This window comes from Schistocerca cancellata, chromosome 6 (assembly GCF_023864275.1).
Source record: "Schistocerca cancellata isolate TAMUIC-IGC-003103 chromosome 6, iqSchCanc2.1, whole genome shotgun sequence".
Lineage (NCBI taxonomy): Eukaryota > Metazoa > Arthropoda > Insecta > Orthoptera > Acrididae > Schistocerca > Schistocerca cancellata.
This window is the reverse complement of record NC_064631.1, coordinates 54603634-54622734: the sequence shown is the minus strand read 5'-3', so window position 1 is coordinate 54622734 and position 19101 is coordinate 54603634. Positions and strand designations below refer to the sequence as shown.

Here is a 19101-nt window from a genome sequence, read left to right as displayed (position 1 = left end):
TAGCATTTAACATGAGACGGGATACAATAGAACTGTTGGAGTCGGGTTTGCGGATGGTGTAGTTTGCTCGAAGAAGTTCAGTGTAAGAAGGGGTGCGAATTTGACATTGTATAGGAGCCACGTGTTAGTAGGTAAATTTATGCGATAATTAAAGCAAAATGTGATGACGTGGACGCGTTGACCATGAATTGCACTCATTAATACTGGGAACAGAGCTATGGAGGGTTCAAAGAAGAGCGAAGTGTTGAAGTACAGGGTTATTACAAATGATTGAAGCGATTTCACAGCTCTACAATAACTTTATTATTTGAGATATTTTCACAATGCTTTGCACACACATACAAAAACTCAAAAAGTTTTTTTAGGCATTCACAAATGTTCGATATGTGCCCCTTTAGTGATTCGGCAGACATCAAGCCGATAATCAAGTTCCTCCCACACTCGGCGCAGCATGTCCCCATCAATGAGTTCGAAAGCATCGTTGATGCGAGCTCGCAGTTCTGGCACGTTTCTTGGTAGAGGAGGTTTAAACACTGAATCTTTCACATAATCCCACAGAAAGAAATTGCATGGGGTTAAGTCGGGAGAGCATGGAGGCCATGACATGAATTGCTGATCATGATCTCCACCACGACCGATCCATCGGTTTTCCAATCTCCTGTTTAAGAAATGCCGAACATCGTGATGGAAGTGCGGTGGAGCACCATCCTGTTGAAAGATGAAGTCGGCGCTGTCGGTCTCCAGTTGTGGCATGAGCCAATTTTCCAGCATGTCCAGATACACGTGTCCTGTCACGTTTTTTTCGCAGAAGAAAAAGGGGCCATAAACTTTAAACCGTGAGATTGCACAAAACATGTTAACTTTTGGTGAATTGCGAATTTGCTGCACGAATGCGTGAGGATTCTCTACCGCCCAGATTCGCACATTGTGTCTGTTCACTTCACCATTAAGAAAAAATGTTGCTTCATCACTGAAAACAAGTTTCGCACTGAACGCATCCCTTTTCATGAGCTGTTGCACCCGCGCCGAAAATTCAAAGCGGGTGTCAGTTGGTGGATCTTTGTTGAACTTCGTCCTGAAGTGTCGTTGCACTGTTATGACTGACTGATGTGAGTGCATTTCAAGCACGACATACGCTTTCTCGGCTCCTGTCGCCATTTTGTCTCACTGCGCTGTCGAGCGCTCTGGCGGCAGAAACCTGAAGTGCGGCTTCAGCCGAACAAAACTTTATGAGTTTCTCTACGTATCTGTAGTGTGTCGTGACCATATGTCAATGAATGGAGCTACAGTGAATTTATGAAATCGCTTCAATCATTTGTAATAGTCCTGTATATTTGCCTAGAGTAGAAGGAGTACAGGGATCGGGAAATTTGTCAAAGAATGGCAGAACTGTACGGAGAGCACTGCATGTCCGTCGCAGTAGCGACTCTCAATTCGACCTCTAGGGCAGTGGCAGACTCCTTAATTCGCCGGTGTTGCACGACGAGGGATCCCATTTGCTGGACAATGCCACCGGAAATGGGGTGTGGCGTTCCAGACCGTGCGTCATCAATGATCGATATCCGTTCGCTTGCGCCACGCCGCTATCCTTGCCACAGACTTGCACTGCTCTTCGTACACCTGTGCCATTCTTTCATGAATTTTTGTTGACCGCACTCCTTCTGCTGTAATTAAACGCGCTCTACCCCTCTGCTCTTCTTTTGAATCTCCTATTTCTCTGTTTGCATCAGGCCTGAATGCAATGGATGGTCGATGCGTGCACATTCCCGGTGTGTGATCACGTGCGCGTGCATCCAGGACCCTGTAGCGGCGAGTTTGGGGCCTCTGAGGTGTTATACGGACCACACATCTTTCTATACGCAGTGGCACTACGATTTCTACTGCGCGTTTCGTTTTACAGCCTCTGCCTCGTTTCTTTTCACGTGGGATGTACGACGACTGTATCCGTTAGGACAGTGCGGTGAAATTTTTCATTAGTGGGCTATGGCAGCAGAGGCCCTATGCAAGTGCATTTGCTAGCAGCACGACATTGCCAGCAGCGTCTCTCCTGGGGTCGTGACCATACTGGTTGGACCTTAGAGGACTGGGCCGGCCGGAGTGGCCGAGCGGTTAAAGGCGCTACTGTCTGGAACCGCACGACCGCTACGCTCGCAGGTTCGAATCCTGCCTCGGGCATGGATGTGTGTGATGTCCTTAGGTTAGTTAGGTTTAAGTAGTTCTAAGTTCTAGGGGACTTATGACCACAGCAGTTGAATCCCATAGTGCTCAGAGCCGTTTGAACCATTTAGAAAACTGGAAAACCGTAGCCTGGACAGAGAAGCCCCGATTGTAGTTGGTAAGAACTGCTAGCTGCCATTGGCCAAGGGTAGCCAGCGCTGTAGCTCAGTGTGTTCAGTCGGAAGGAAAAGAAAAAAAAAGAAAGCTGAGTGAATGGATCAACAAAGAAATTGCACAAGCATCATAGGACGCCCACCCTGAACAAATACAACGACCAGTTACGAACAAAACGATGTGAACATATAAAAAGAAGAAAAGTGTGGTAGAGTATTTCATTACTAACCAAAACGGCAGCAGTCCCGGATTCGAATTTCTCCACCGCTTAAATTTTGAATAAAAAACCTCAGCTTGTTAATTTAATATCTAATAGCCACAGTTCTCGCGCTTTCGTTTGCATCGGAAAGTAAACCGATTTTGTGACACACTACAAGTTCCTAATCAGGGGCAAATTATTTAGTTTCACCTGAGTGCTTCGGTTGTTAGGTTTTTGAATGTCTGCGTATTAATCTAACTTATTAGACACAGTTCCTGCGTTTTCGTCAGGGTCTACAGTACAGTTACGCAGCGCTAGTCGATAGTCCGTTTATCTATATAGTTTAGTTTTCCACGGCCTTTAGTATGGACAAGGAGTTGGTGACACTTCGCTCTCTGCTCCAGGCTGGGTTGGCCTCGATTATACGGCTTAAGGTTGCTGTGAATGGGCACCATTGTTGTGGGCCGGCCGTGGCGATCCAACGGACATCCAGCCCAGTTACTGCTGCACTGAGGCTGACCCCTCACCTGTGGTCGAGTGGGAGGTCGCCGCGGGGCGTAGTAGGCGGTGAAAGACCTCCCAGGTGGTCGCACGTAAGGCCTCCCCAGTTCGTCTGACAAACAGGTTCCAGGTGCTGTCTGTGCCTGGCACTGTCGCTGAGCCAGATGCTGTCTCCTGTCCTGTTTCAGAGGTAACCTCTCAGCCTGCAAGATCTGTACAATCACAGTGGGTGGGGTTATTGATAGTTGGGAGCTCCAACGGTAGGCGCGTTATGGGGCCTTAGAGACATGGCTGCCAAGATGAGAAAGAAAACCAATGTGCACTCCGACCTCATACCGGGTGGAGTCATTCCGGATGTCGAACGAGTCCTCCCGGATGCCTACGTGGGTACCAATGATGTGTGTCACTTTGGATCAGAAGAGATACTATCTGGTTTAGAGCTGCTAACAGGTGTGGTAAAGGCTGCCAGTCTTGCTTGCAAGATGAAAGCAGTGCTGACCATTTGCAGCATAGTCGACGGGACCGATTTCTGATCTCTGGTACAGAGCAGAGTGGAGGGTCTGAAGCAGAGGCTCAGACAGTTCTGCAGCCGTGTAGGCCGCAGATACCTCGACTTGCGCCAAAGGGTGGTTAGGTTGCCGGTTCCGCTGAATTGGCTAAGTGTCCACTATACGCTGGAGGTGGCTACAAGGGTAGCAGGGGCTACGTGGCGTGGACTGGAAGATTTTTTAGGTTAGAAGGTCTCGTGAAAACACAAGAAGGGCTCCAGTCACGATGGGTGCAGGCCGAACACAGGAAGAAAGCAGATACAGGAACCAACGGTATAACAGTTGTAAATTGTCGTAGCTGTGTTGGGAAACTACCAGAGCTGCAAGCGCTAATAGAAAGTTCTGATGCTCAAATCGTTGTAGGCACTGAAAGCTGGCTAAAACCGGAGATAAGCTCAGCCGAACGTTTTGCGAAGAACCTAACGGTGTCCCGAAAGGATGGGCTAAACACAGTTGCCGGCGGCGTGTTTCTTGCTATTAGAATTAGTTTATCTTGTCGTGAAATTGAAGTAGATAGTTGCTGTGAGTTAGTATGGGCAGAGATCATTGTAGGCAGCGATATAAAATAATAATAGGATCCTTTTACCGACCGCCCTATTGAGACGATACAGTTGCTGAAAGGTTGAGAGAAAACTTGAGTTTGATTTCAAACGCGTACCCGACTCATACGATAATACTTGGTGGTGACTTTAACTTACCCTCGATATCTTGGCGAAAATACATGATTAATTCCGGAGGTGCGCATAAAACATCATTCGTAATAGTGCTAAACGCATTCTCTGGAAATTATTTTGAGCAAATAGTAAACAGTTCTAAAAACACGCTAGACCTCTTAGCAACAAATAATCCTGAGTTAATAACCAGCATCAAAACCGATACAGGGATTAGAGACCACAGGGTTGCGGTATGATATAAGGCGAAAGCATGAAGCGGGCATGGCCAGCTCGTAACTCATATATGTATAGCTACGTTCCGTAGCTTCTGGGGGATACAGCAAAAACTAAGGACGCAAGACTACAAAAGATACTTACCAAGACGTGGCACAGGTTAGTGGAGCATCCACTATGGCATCCAGGAAATGTTAACTGTCGTTAGAAGGAGAAGTAGGAGGTCACAGTTAGTAGGGGCAGACCACGTCTAAAGAGGAAGCTGAGTGAAGTAGTGACACAGAAGTGAAAAATTGGGTGACGATAGGATATGATGAAGGACATCTTTGAACCAGGTGAAAGTCTGAAAATTTAATTAAAAACCTACCTTCAAGTTATAGCTATTAAAATGCTTTTTCTATTATTATTGCAAACTTTTGTGTAATAATTCACGTGTACATTTGCTTTAGAAGACGCACGCATCGAAAGGATGTACATAAACTGCAAATGCAGCATAGAGAGAGTTAAGACAGGATTGGACGCCTACTTCTCTCTGAAGACCAGGTATCCAGAGATGATGATGAACCGTGACCCTTTGGGACCCGACGTCGTGAGCACCATGGAACACATGTAAGTACCGATGAAATCCATCCTAAAATTTTGTGTCCTCGTTTAAAATACTGAAAATTCTTTTGCAGTCAAATAACACGCGTGGTAAATCCACAGATCAGAAATAAAACTGGGAATGTGTAAGCCAGTATTGCAGCTTATCATCCTGTTATGCTTGCACATCGAAGAAACAATAATTCGTTTTTCTTTTATGACGAATTCAGCAAAATCTAATGGAGATTAAATTTCGAACCCAGTATGCCACGACTCAAAGACTCGCAAGTAATTTTTAACCTTTAATGTTGTCGAACTACGATTTTCTGTTTTGCTTAAATGAAACTAATATTTCTGTAATATTGGGAAGAACATTAGAAGAATTCTTTGACAAAATAACATGTTTGGAATCGGGTCAATTAGTAACAATAGCGAAGCAAGTTATTGACATGCCGTCTGGAGGAAAGGTTTGCCACACCGTAAAACAGGTTGAAGTGAACCACCGATACAATTATTGTGGTTGTTTTCATGACTGGCACGTCAAGTGCTCAATATTTTGACCTTGGTCACTGATACATTCAATTCCTGACAGACGAAACTGCACGCAGAATTTCATCTCTACTTATCGCGTCGCTGGCTCTCCTGATATAGTATTTCTTGAATTGAGAATTCCTCATTGTCTATGTTGATTATTGAATTTGGACCCTTAGGATTAAAGGGTGGCATCGACTGACTGAGTTTGGGTTACCAGTACAATATTTAAGCTTTTATTGATAACAAGAATAAGCATAATCATGCAGACAAAATCTGACTGATTAACTGGCTGAAACAGCGAGATTCACAAATGGAACGCCCCTGATGTTAAACATTAATAAAGCAACAAGTTGTTAATAAAGTCTGAGATTAAATAAGATTTAAATGCATTTTAGCATCATAATTACGACCTCTTCAGAACAACCAGTTACAATCACTCGAGTCATAAACAGAATACTTCCAAAATGAAATTTTAACGACAGCAACAAAGACTCAGATTGAAAAAAAATTTATATTAATTTACATCGTAATTAAAGCTGCCTAAAGAAATGAGCCGGCCCAAGGAAACTTCAGAGATACATTGAGTCTAAAAGATCAAATGTTTGCCATAAATATTTTTACAATTAGGAACAGTAGCTTCGCTTTTGAAGGACCATGGATGTTTGTCGTTTGAAAACTGCCATAATCATGCACCTTCTCTTACTACCCTCAGTCAAATCCAGACATAAAAGGCGCAAGAAAATGCTACAGAAGCTAACCTGAAATATTACAGTAAATAAGTAGAAAACAACTATGTATTATACTGTTAACAACATGAAATACTTGTGGTTGACATGACCAGTATAAAATATCGTTAAAACGTCTAGCAAACCGATTGTTCAACACATAACATACAGTCGGTAGAAAACCTTTATCCTATACAACAAGTATAGTACACTGTGGGCACCCAAATCACCGCATCAGTTATTAATGCATTCTAGGTGCGCACTGTCTGTGGGTGGTTGTTAGAAAATGGGGTTTTACCAAATACCAGATTACGATACGGTACCTGTTAATGTATAATATGTCTAATGCTACATGACACAGCTATCTAGTATACAGGGTGAAGCGAAATTCGAGCACTCGGGATTCGCAGCGCGACCCCTCACATGCCAGCTATAAAAAATATATCTCACAAAGTTTCGTCCGGTGAGTACATCTGGCAGAAACAGGACATTAAAGAGTGGCTATCTGGCATCACTGTAACCACATATATGCTAAATCCCTCTGTCAGCACGTATTAGTCGCGGTGTACACTTGGTGCAGTGGATAGACTTTTGGGTTAACATGCAGGAGGTAGAGGATTCCATCTGGGGGCGGGGGGCCTTAGCATGCAGGGGGTAGAGGATTCCATCTGGGGGCGGGGGGCTTTAGCATGCAGGGGGTAGAGGATTCCATCTGGGGGCGGGGTGCTTTAGCATGTAGGAGGTAGAGGATTCCATCTGGGGGCGGGGGGCTTTAGCATGCAGCAGGTCGAGGGTTCCATCCTGGTTTGGGGAGCATTTTTTAAATTTGTTAGTTTCATTCTCATAGTTAATATTGAAATATATGTCGTTTTTTAGGTCACTTGTATCCTAAATTTATAACATTTTGTAACGCTGAACGTCACAAATACATGGTTAGACGAATAAGAAGTAGACAGTTGAAGCAAATGACCTGTCATAGGACAGAATAAACACAAAAACAATGTCAATTTCGTGATCCTAAAAATGATAGCACGGTACAATAATACGACATCTACTTGCCATTTATACTGCATGTAACATCAGTACACAGATGTCACACATTAACAACCAGTGACAATAATAATGTGCTTATTAATGACCGCATGGCCTTCACAACAGAATACGTTGTCCTCAGAACAGCAGATGCTCATAGCGATCTCCCTGCACGTAAAAACATTGTGCAGCCCGTCGGATCAGCACCAAAGCTGCATTCAACTTAACAAGAGCAGCCTGAGCACGTGATACCAACTCTTCCATTTTCGTCGTCAGAGTAGGGTACACAAGCTCCTTCAGGTGTCCTCACTGAAAAAAATCCAGAGGATTTAGGTCAGGTGAACGCAGTGGCCATACAACTGGACCTCCATGTCTGAGCCATTTCGCTGGAAGTGTTCTGTCCAAATACTGTTGCACATCAATTCCAGAGTGTGGAGTTGCATCATCATGTTGAAACCATATCCTCTGGCTAACATGTAGTGGAATATCTTCCGGCACATCGGGCAAATAGTTTGAGAGGAATCATGATATCTTCGTGCAGTCAACCAATCAACATTTAGGGGCCAAAACACCTGTCGCTCAATATTCTGGCCCAGACGTTGATATCAAAGCGAACTTGATATCCATGTTTGTGGGTGATATGCGAGTTAAGCTCACACCATTGGCGGGAATTGTGCGTATTGAATCCCGCTTCATCTGACTATATTACGGTGTTCACAAAGTAATCGTTGGCTTCCTCTTGTTGTTGGAACCATTCACAGAATTGACGTGAAAGCATAATGATAGGGGTGCAGCCCATGCTAATGCAGCACTTTAACAACCATGTGTTGCGACACACCCAGCTGCCTTACTATGCTACGTATACTTCTCTGAGGGTCCTTGTGTATGACTCCAGAATATCTTCCTGAGTAGCTAGAGTACAGAGAGTCCGTGGACGAACTCTGTCACATTATGGTGGAAGGAGAGAACCTGACTGCCGAAGGCGCCTATTCAGACAACAAAACGCATTTTTATCTGGATGAAGTTGACGAGGATATCTAGCAGCAGATTCACGACTGGCTACACCAGCCCAGTTATCATATCCACATATTCATATTCTGTGTATGCCATACGTTTCCACACTGGTTTAGAGGTTTACAATGAGAAAATTCGACATGTGTACGCATATACAGGGCTATTACAAATGATTGAAGCGATTTCATAAATTCACTGTAGCTCCATTCATTGACATATGGTCACGACACACTACAGACACGTAGAAAAACTCATAAAGTTCTGTTCGGCTGTAGCCGCACTTCAGGTTTCTGCCGTCAGAGCGCTCGAGAGCGCAGTGAGACAAAATGGCGACAGGAGTCGAGAAAGCGTATGTCGTGCTTGAAATGCACTCACATCAGTCAGTCATAACAGTGCAACGACACTTCAGGACGAAGTTCAACAAAGATCCACCAACTGCTAACTCCATTCGGCGATGGTATGCGCAGTTTAAAGCTTCTGGATGCCTCTGCAAGGGGAAATCAAGGGGTCGGCCTGCAGTGAGCGAAGAAACGGTTGAACGCGTGCGGGCAAGTTTCACGCGTAGCCCGCGGAAAATTGGCTCACGCCACAACTGGAGACCGACAGCGCCGACTTCATCTTTCAACAGGATGGTGCCCCACCGCACTTCCATCATGATGTTCGGCATTTCTTAAACAGGAGATTGGAAAACCGATGGATCGGTCGTGGTGGAGATCATGATCAGCAATTCAGGTCATGGCCTCCACGCTCACCCGACGTAACCCCATGCGATTTCTTTCTGTGGAGTTATGTGAAAGATTCAGTGTTTAAACCTCCTCTACCAAGAAACGTGCCAGAACTGCGAGCTCGCATCAACGATGCTTTCGAACTCATTGATGGGGACATGCTGCGCCGAGTGTGGGAGGAACTTGATTATCGGCTTGATGTCTGCCGAATCACTAAAGGGGCACATATGGAACATGTGTGAATGCCTAAAAAAACTTTTTGAGTTTTTGTATGTGTGTGCAAAGCATTGTGAAAATATCTCAAATAGTAAAGTTATTGTAGAGCTGTGAAATCGCTTCAATCTTTGTAATAACCCTGTACATTGGAGTCTGTCACGGGCGCGTTACACCGCTCGCAAATAGTCCCTATCTGGTGGACGGAGCATACAGCAGAAACACGCCGTCAGTCCAGCACGCTGTTCCACCTAACGCGCATTACTCCTTTGACAGATATTGTTCTGCAGGATTCATCCTGACACCGTTAATTGTGAAATGTACGATTTCGAATTACACTGTTTCCCTGGCGGTAATAGATGTGATGTTTCCACAGTCTCACCGATAGAGCCGCGCGGGATTAGCCGAGCGGTCTTGGGGCGCTGCATCATGGACTGTGCGGCTGGTCCCGGTGGAGGGTCGAGTCCTGCCTCAGGCATGGGTGTGTGTGTTTGTCCTTAGGTTAATTTAGGTTAAGTGTGAGCTTAGGGACTTATGACCTTAGCCGGCTGGGGTGGCCGAGCGGTTCTAGGCGCTACAGTCCGGAACCGCGCGACCGCTACGGTCGCAGGTTCGAATCCTGCCTCGAGCATGGATGTGTGTGATGTCCATAAGTTATTTAGGTTTAAGTAGTTCTAAGACTAGGGGAGTGATGACCTCAGATGTTAAGTCCCATAGTGCTTAGAGCCATTTGAACCAAGATAAGTCCCATAAGATTTCACACACATTACACATCAACGATAGAATACTAATAATAATCATCATAGTACATTGAGATGTGTGCTAATCTGCATGCAGTTACCAGAATCAGTATTAAAAGGCATAATTAGTGGCACCATGGTGATAACACATACAAAAAGTAAGCGAGTTTGGAAATTATTCGCAAAGCACATTGCTTATACTACTGGTAACATAAGGCCCTAACGAGATGTAATAGATCTGAACGAGGCAAGAATAATTGTTGGTACTAATCTATATGACCACTGGAAGAGGGTACAAAGAAAACAGGTTACACATCTAGCAGATGAAGTGATGCGCATAAATTCACGACCGCGACGTGGAAAGGGCATCTTTCAAAACTGACCAATCTTCCATTTCTTAGATTGTAGTGTGTAAGTGCAAATGTTTTCTAGAGGACCCACTGCAACCACTGTTGACGATTAACATGCCAGATACCGTACCACATGCACTACATTTACCAAATAAAAAGCATATGTTTCAACCCAGGATCGAACCATCGACCTCCTGCATGATAACACAAAACTCTATCCATGTCACCAACTGCATAGCACGACAAACATGCGCTGACAGAGGCAGTTACCGTTGAAGTGGTTACAGTGTTGCCAGACTGCCACTCTTTAACGTCCTTTTTCTGCCAGACGTTTCGCTGTCCGAAATTTTGTGTGAGAATTTTTTTTGTCTCTGGCACGTGAGGAGTCGCGCTGCAAAGTGCGATTGCGCGAATTTCGTTTCACCCTGTATACATTTCATGGGCATTGTATAAATCCAAAAGCCAGATACCCAAGGAACACCAACGCATTACAACTAGTATTCATAAGTCACTGGTTCATCTCAGCTGGTCCACAATATATGCCATTTGTGCGCGCTACTGCAAACAAGTATGCCCCCTCTCGACTTGCGGCCAGGTGCCCTATTCTGTATCGTTCATACCGATTGGTGCAGTAGGTTGGTCTCGGTAGTGACGTCATTTTCCGTTCTTCATCCGAATTTCCAATTCAGTAGCCTTCTGAGACCTGTTACCGAACAGTCCTCCCACCGATTTTTCAACAACTGTACCTTGAGGTTTTGGATTTCGGTATGGCCCTGTCGTTAGGTTAGCTGTGGTTTATTTGCACCTATAATTTGATTTTTAACCATATTGAGCGGTTTTAGTTTTGAATTTAGTGATTGTGTTACTGAAGAATCACCATAGGACGCGTCCAGTTGGAAAGTGAATTCATAATAGACTACTTTCCTTTGTTAGAAATGTGGTTGGGTTACGTTGTTACTGTGAATGACTGCAATATAAAAAAACAGCTTTCGGTCAATATTCTATCAAGATACCCATAACTTTTATGCAATTAAGAGTTAAAAGACAAATATCAAGACACTGGCTCTTTTTACGTATATTACATGTGTGTTAGCTGAAATTACTAGTAACTTTGTGTACTGTTTTCCGCAAATGGTCTACTTATTAATTATTGAAACGCGTTTAAAACTTTTAAGTAACAATGCATAGTAAATTTGTGATCTCTGATAGAGGAAACCTTCCAAAATTTCATGCATTTACGGCTTACGCACGTATCATTCGGCAACGAAGTTAGCCTGCGTCTCCCCCAAACGGAATTACATAAAATAAAGCTCCAACAGCATGCGAAGTTAGTGAGGGGACGAAATGCCATGGCAGAGGGCGTAGGTTTGTTTAGTATGTTTACCGCTGGATGCGAAATTTTTTTTTTCTTCTTCGTATTTGCAACACATTCTGAGACTTTGTAAATCGTAAACGTTAGGCATTTTTCTGAAATATTCATTGTAACTTACATGTAAGAGAGCACTTTCTGAGCAACGAGTATCTCCGGTTTCTCCATATGTTTAAGAAATGAAAGATGAAATTACTGTGATTGAAAGAACTGACAGTGACATCTATACTTCCTGTCACAAATAATTCACCATTTTTTTCGGAATACGTAGCGATTTCCGAGAGTGTGGTCAGACAGAATCTAAGAGCACAACGTAAATTACTGCTAATGAAACTAGCAGCAGTCGTCTTTATACTTTAGCTTGTCACGAGTATTTATCTGCGATCGAATCCTGAACAACAGTAAACAGAGATGAAAGGTTCCCACCACAATGTTTTCAGACTATACCACTATATATGAAACATTTTGATTCATCAGATGCATGTCATAAACTACAACGAACTTCTATAGCTACACTCGTCACATGCTCTCGCAAAAATATATTTGTAAATTTTGTTTTTATGAACCAAATGTTTGATGTATCATATAGGGAAGTAGGCTACTTCACCAATTTTATCTTTGGGAGCGAGCTACAACCACCTTCTATGCATCTTCTTATTCTTTGGCACTCTCTTAAACAATTTTTTGGTGGAGAAGTGTTCCGTCTATGCAACTAACTGAAGGCAGGATATTACCATACGCGTTTCGCTTCGTTTATTTGTGAAGCATCATCACAAATAAAGGAAGCGAAACGTGTATGGCAATAACCAAACTGCCATAAATTAGTTGCATAGATGGAACGTACCTCCATGAATTTTGAAGCAACTAAGGAACGACGGAAAACAGAAAAAATGAATTTTTCGTGTGTTTCTATATATGTATTTGTACAATGTGGTACTACACTCCATTCCTAACTCATATTCCGAAACGTAAAATCCCAAACAAATCTTCGATGTGAATGAGAATAAAATGACATAATGTGTCATTTACGACAGTTCCCAGAACACAGTCAAGGTTGTTTCGTTATAAAGCATTCATCGAAGCCTGTGGTCAGCGAAATTTGAACAGTATTTCGTACTCTAACCGCACTTTCCGGTACTCTGAAGAATGGGATACCTCTGTCGGCTGCTAGCCGCTTCGAGTTCGTGCTGCTGTGGCACGGCAGTGCACATGTGTGGATCTGAGGCAGATTGCCTTTCATTGGTTGGTGCAAAGAGAACTGACGACAGAGTTTTGGTTCGCTAGGACTTTTCGGCATCGCTTTAGAAATGCTTACTGAATAATGTTGGGCCTCTGTTTCCAAAACAAGACCGTTCGGTGCGCTTGAGTAGCGAACCGATCGGCAAAATGGCGGAAGGATACAGAATAGGGCTCCAGGCTACTGCCGGTGACCCACAGTGGCAGCGTTGCAGACTGTCCTCTCTCACAGCTCAGCTCTCCACACCGACAGATAAACTCTCCTCTGCCACAAGTCACACCACACTAGCTAGCGGGAAACCATAGAAAGTGGTGCCAGGCTAGGAAAGATAAGCAAAATAGTGCGACACTTGGCACACCTTTAAGAGTGCTTGTTTTAACTTTCCTCAGACGTAAAACTCCATAGGTGTTAAGAGAGATGAAAATAAGAAAAAGCTGTACAATCGAAAAGTCTTTGGGTAAAGAACAAGTTAATCATATAAGCTGTTTAACACACTTACAAATGTTCAGGAAATACAGCTTTGTAGCAGATGGTTGCATCAATCAGCTTAATCAGCGTCAATTTGGTTTCAGGAAAGGGAGAAGTATTCATAAACAATTCAAGAAGGTGATAGAAAAGATAGTTAAATCTTAAAAAAAAACGCGATGTCATTGTTATATGAGATCTCTTGGGTATTCGACAATTTACAGTTATTTGTACAGATGCAAGGAATACAGAAACCAAATGTCTGTACTACTACATGGACGCAGTTGTCCAATTGTTGGCTGGCATACAAAAAGTAATCAAAACAACTGTTGGGGAGTATCCACAGGGCTCGACATGAGATTTTAGGATCTTGTAATTGAACCTCTCTTCTGCCAATTAGAAGAAGGAGACAAAGTCGACGGGATGGTGACAAATGCCGACGACATAGTTCGATGTAGTGTCAGGGAACTCCAGAGCTGAACTGGGGGAATGGCAGATGCAGTGATGGTGTGAAGGAAACAAATTGAACATGAATCCGCAGAAAAATAAATCCTTACTCTTAAAAGGGCCATTTTCATTATATAGTAATACTATAGTCATTTTATGGAACATCTTCAGCAAAACAGTCACACAGTTCCTTGGAGTCCAGTTGGATGGAACGCCTAAATTCTCACAATATATTCACAGACTATTACACAAAGCAAGCAACAATACATACAAAGCTACAACCTACCACTGCAAGCGTTGACGACCTGCCATGATGTCATTATAACCACTGTCATAAATTTTGCAGTAATTATCTTGATGCAAAGTCTTGTGTTTGTGCAACCGGGCAAGTCCTGCGCAGTCGTGTATTCCGCTAAATTACAGGAGTCTTTGGCATCACACCAGAAACAGTTTTTGTTGGAGAGATTCTAGATCTATCCAGCGGACATTACGTCAATGTATCGTGTAGCCTCCTACTGGCGACGCAAGTGACTTTGGCAAAAGCCCAACAAACGATAAAAAAGCCACAAATAACATAAAGGAAGGTGATTGGAAAGCAGAATAACAGGGACAATAGTGAAACAGATTGATGAGTCCATCTCTTTATCTTATATATAAAGAATGTTCTCAGTTCACATAATTTTCAATCACATTCTGAATCACACTCGTATTAAACTTATAAAAATAGAATTTAAGAGTTCCACCAATCAACCGTACCTGTTTTCACACGGATGATCTTTTGTGTTTTTGTTGACGTTTTGTTTTGTCTTAGATGACACTTCGTATTCGCTAATGTGAACGAGCACAAATAATATAACTGGGTGTTCATCACAAGTCCAGTCTTCGTATCATTCCATAAGGAAATTGTATTAAATCGTAAACACACTTTGGGTGAGGACGTTCTTCTCAAAATGAGTAGAAAAAGCTTTTAAAGGTAAAATCATTATTAAAAACAAAGAGAAATTTGTTGAAATGAATATACATCGTGTGTATGCGTAGAAATTGAACGATTACTATAAGAAAATATTCTTTTTAATAAAATTTGTTGGTATACATCTCTTCAGCCCCCCCTCCCCCCACAAACCATGGACCTTGCCGTTGGTGGGGAGGCTTGCGTGCCTCAGCGAAACAGTTGGCTGTACCGTAGGTGCAACCACAACGGAGGGGTATCTGTTGAGAGGCCAGACAAACGTGTGGTTCTTGAAGAGGTTCAAATGGTTCAAATGGCTCTGAGCACTATGGGACTTAACATCTAAGGTCATCAGTCCCCTAGAACTTAATACTACTTAAACCTAATTAACCTAAGGACATCACACACATCGATGCCCGAGGCAGGATTCGAACCTGCGACCGTAGCGGTCACGCGGTTCCAGACTGAAGCGCCTAGAAACGCACGGTCACACAGGCCGGCTCCTGAAGAGGGGCAGCAGATTTTTCAGTAGTTGCAAGGGCAACAGTCTGGATGATTGACTGATCTGGCCTTGAAACAATAACCAAAACGGCCTTGCTGTGCTGGTACTGCGAACGGCTGAAAGCAAGGGGAAACTACGGCCATAATTTTTCCCGAGGGCATGCAGCTTTACTGTATGATTAAATGATGATGGCGTCCTCTTGGGTTAAATATTCTGGAGGTAAAATAGTCCCCCTTTCGGATCTCCGGGCGAGGACTACACAAGATGATGTCGTTATCAGGAGAAAGAAAACTGGCGTTCTACGGATCGGAGCGTGGAATGTCAGATCCCTTAATCGGGCAGGTAGGTTAGAAAATTTAAAAAAGGAAATGGATAGGTTAAAGTTAGATATAGTGGGAATGAGTGAAGTTCGGTGGCAGGAGGAACAAGACTTCTGGTCAGGTGACTACAGGGTTATAAACACAAAATCAAATAGGGGTCATGCAGGAGTAGGTTTAATAATGAATAGGAAAATAGGAATGCGGGTAAGCTACTACAAACTGCATAGTGAACGCATTATTGCGGCCAAGATAGATACGAATGCGGGTAAGCTACTACAAACAGCATAGTGAACGCATTATTGTGGCCGAGATAGATACAAAGCCCACACCTACTACAGTAGTACAAGTTTATATGACAAACAGCTCTGCAGATGACGAAGAAATTGAAGAAATGTATGATGAAATAAAAGAAATTATTCAGATAGTGAAGGGAGACGAAAATTTAATAGTCATGGATGAGTGGAATCCATGAGTAGCAAAAGGGAGAGAAGGAAACGTAGTACGTGAATATGGATTGGGACTCAGAAATGAAAGAGGAAGCCGCCTGGTAGAATTTTGCACAGAGCACAACTTAAGCATAGCTATCACTTGGTTCAAGAATCATAAAAGAAGGCTGTATACATGGAAGAAGACTGGAAATACTGACAGGTTTTAGATAGATTATATAATGGTAAGACAGAGATTTAGGAACCAGGTTTTAAAGTGTAAGACATTTCCAGGGACAGATGTGGACTCTGACCACAACCTATTGGTTATGGCCTGTAGATTAAAACTGAAGAAACTGAAAAAAGGTGGGAATTTAAGGAGATGGGACCTGGATAAACTGAAAGAACCAGAGGTTGTACAGAGTTTCAGGGAGAGCATAAGAGAACAATTGACAGGAATGGGGGAAAGAAATACAATAGAAGCAGAATGGGTAGCTTTGAGGCATGAAGTAGTGAAGGCAGCAGAGGATCAAGTAGGTAAAAAGACGGGGGCTAGTAGGAATCCTTGGGTAACAGAAGAGATACTGAATTTAACTGATGAAAGGAGAAAAAATAATATGTAGTAAATGAAGCAGGAAAAAAGGAGTACAAACGTCTCAAAAATGAGATCGACAGGAAGTGCAAAATCTCTAAGCAGGGATGGCTAGAGGACAAATGTAAGGATGTAGAGGCTTATCTCACTAGGGGTAAGACAGATATTGCCTACAGGAAAATTAAAGAGACCTTTGGAGATAAGAGAACCACTTGTATGAACATCAAGAGCTCAGATGGAAACCCAGTTCTAAGCACAGAAAGGAAAGCAGAAAGGTGGAAGGAGTATATAGAGGGTCTATACAAGGGCGATGTTCTAGAGGACAATATTATGGAAATGGAAGAGGATGTAGATGAAGATGAAATGGGAGATACGATACTGCGTGAAGAGTTTGACAGAGCACTGAAAGACCTGAGGCGATCAAGGCCCCCGGAGTAGACAACATTCCATGGGAACTACTGACAGCCTTGGGAGTGCCAGTCCTGACAAAACTCTACCATCTAGTGAGCAAGATGTATGAGACAGGTGAAGTTCCCTCAGACTTCAAGAAGAATATAATAATTCCAATCACAAGGAAAGCATGTGTTGACAGATGTGAAATTTACCGAACTATCAGTGTAATAAGCCACAGCTGCAAAATACTAACGCGAATTCTTTACAGACGAATGGAAAAACTAGTAGAAGCCAACCTTGGGGAAGATAAGTTTGGATTCCGTAGAAATGTTGGAACACGTGAGGCAATACTGACCCTACGACTTATCTTAGAAGCTAGGATTCTACCCTATCCCCAATGTTATTCAATCTGTATATTGAGCAAGCAGTAAAGGAAACAAAAGAAAAATTCGGAGTAGGTATTAAAAACCATGGAGAAGAAATAAAAACTTTGAGGTTCGCCTATGACATTGTAATTCTGCCAGAGACAGCAAACGACTTGGACGAGAAGTTGAACGGAATGGACAGTGTCATGAAAGGAGGGTATAAGATGAACATCAACAAAAGCAAAACGAGGATAATGGAATGTAGTCGAATTAAGTCGAGTGATGCTGAGGGAATTAGATTAGGAAATGATACACTTAAAGTAGTAAAGGAGTTTTGCTATGTGGGGAGCAAAATAACTGATGATGGTCGAAGTAGAGAGTATATAAAATGTAGACTGGCAATGGCAAGGAAAGCGTTTTTGGAGAAGAGAAATTTGTTAACATCGAGTATAGATTTAAGTGGTAGGAAGCCATTTCTGAAAGTATTTGTATGGAGTGTAGCCATGTATGGAAGAGAATAGAAGCTTTCGAAATGTGGTGCTACAGAAGAATGCAGAAGATTAGGTGGTTGGATCACATGACTAATGAGGAAGTATTGAATAGGATTGGGGAGAAGAGACGTTTGTGGCACAACTCGACCAGAAGAAGGGATCCGTTGGTAGGACATGTTCTGAGGCATCAAGGGATCACCAATTTAGTATTGGAGGGCAGCGTGGAAGGTAAGCATCGTAGAGGGAGACCAAGAGATGAATACACTAAGCAGATTCAGAAGTATGTAGGTTGCAGTAGGTACTGGGAGATGAAGAAGCTTGCACAGGATAGAGTAACATGGAGAGCTGCATCAAACCAGTCTCAGGACTGAAGACCACAACAACAACAACAACACATCTCTTCAGCTCACTTGTGCACTGACAAATGGGCAGGTGTAAGTGCAAACAAATATGAAAATACATTACCCTTTCTTTCTGTTCTCTAACTTTTATATATTTAAGAGCGTGGAAAAATATCTTATTGCTCTGTATTGTGCCCAACACCCAATTTCTTTCAAATCAACACAAGCGCACTCATATGATCACAGAATCACGAGGATTTCGTTTGATATCCCGTCTGTAGAGAATGAGGACAATGTACATAGAACCACTTTAAAAATAATATCACAGAGAAATACTCTGAGTGAAAGCTGAATGGGACTTCATTATCTCTTCAGCTCACTTGTGCACTGACAAATGGGCAGGTGTAAGTGCAAACAAATATGAAAATACATTACCCTTTCTTTCTGTTCTCTAACTTTTATATATTTAAGAGCGTGGAAAAATATCTTATTGCTCTGTATTGTGCCCAACACCCAATTTCTTTCAAATCAACACAAGCGCACTCATATGATCACAGAATCACGAGGATTTCGTTTGATATCCCGTCTGTAGAGAATGAGGACAATGTACATAGAACCACTTTAAAAATAATATCACAGAGAAATACTCTGAGTGAAAGCTGAATGGGACTTCATTATTGGATGTGACGTGCATGTACACACAAACAAAATTTTTATAGTATCAGAGAAATTGGATGACTTAATCAAGAGAAAGTGCTTCGCATTTTTACACCTCTGACACTTAAAGAAGCAGTTATTCAGCTTGGCACTGATTTATAGACTTG

At 42.8% G+C, this 19101-nt stretch overlaps 2 protein-coding genes across 2 annotated transcripts in view; both read left to right on the top strand.

Moving 5' to 3' along the window:
• LOC126191559 (retinol-binding protein pinta-like) overlaps window positions 1–19101 on the top strand; it is a 301411-nt gene that overhangs the window by 36722 nt on the left and 245588 nt on the right. The gene's annotated exons all lie outside the window — the stretch shown is intronic.
• Window positions 1–19101, top strand: part of LOC126191563 (uncharacterized) — a 66733-nt gene that overhangs the window by 36732 nt on the left and 10900 nt on the right. The window contains exon 3 of the mRNA XM_049932479.1: window positions 4916–5075. Within this exon, the coding sequence (XP_049788436.1) occupies window positions 4916–5075 (160 nt within the window). The remainder of the gene's footprint in view (window positions 1–4915; window positions 5076–19101) is intronic.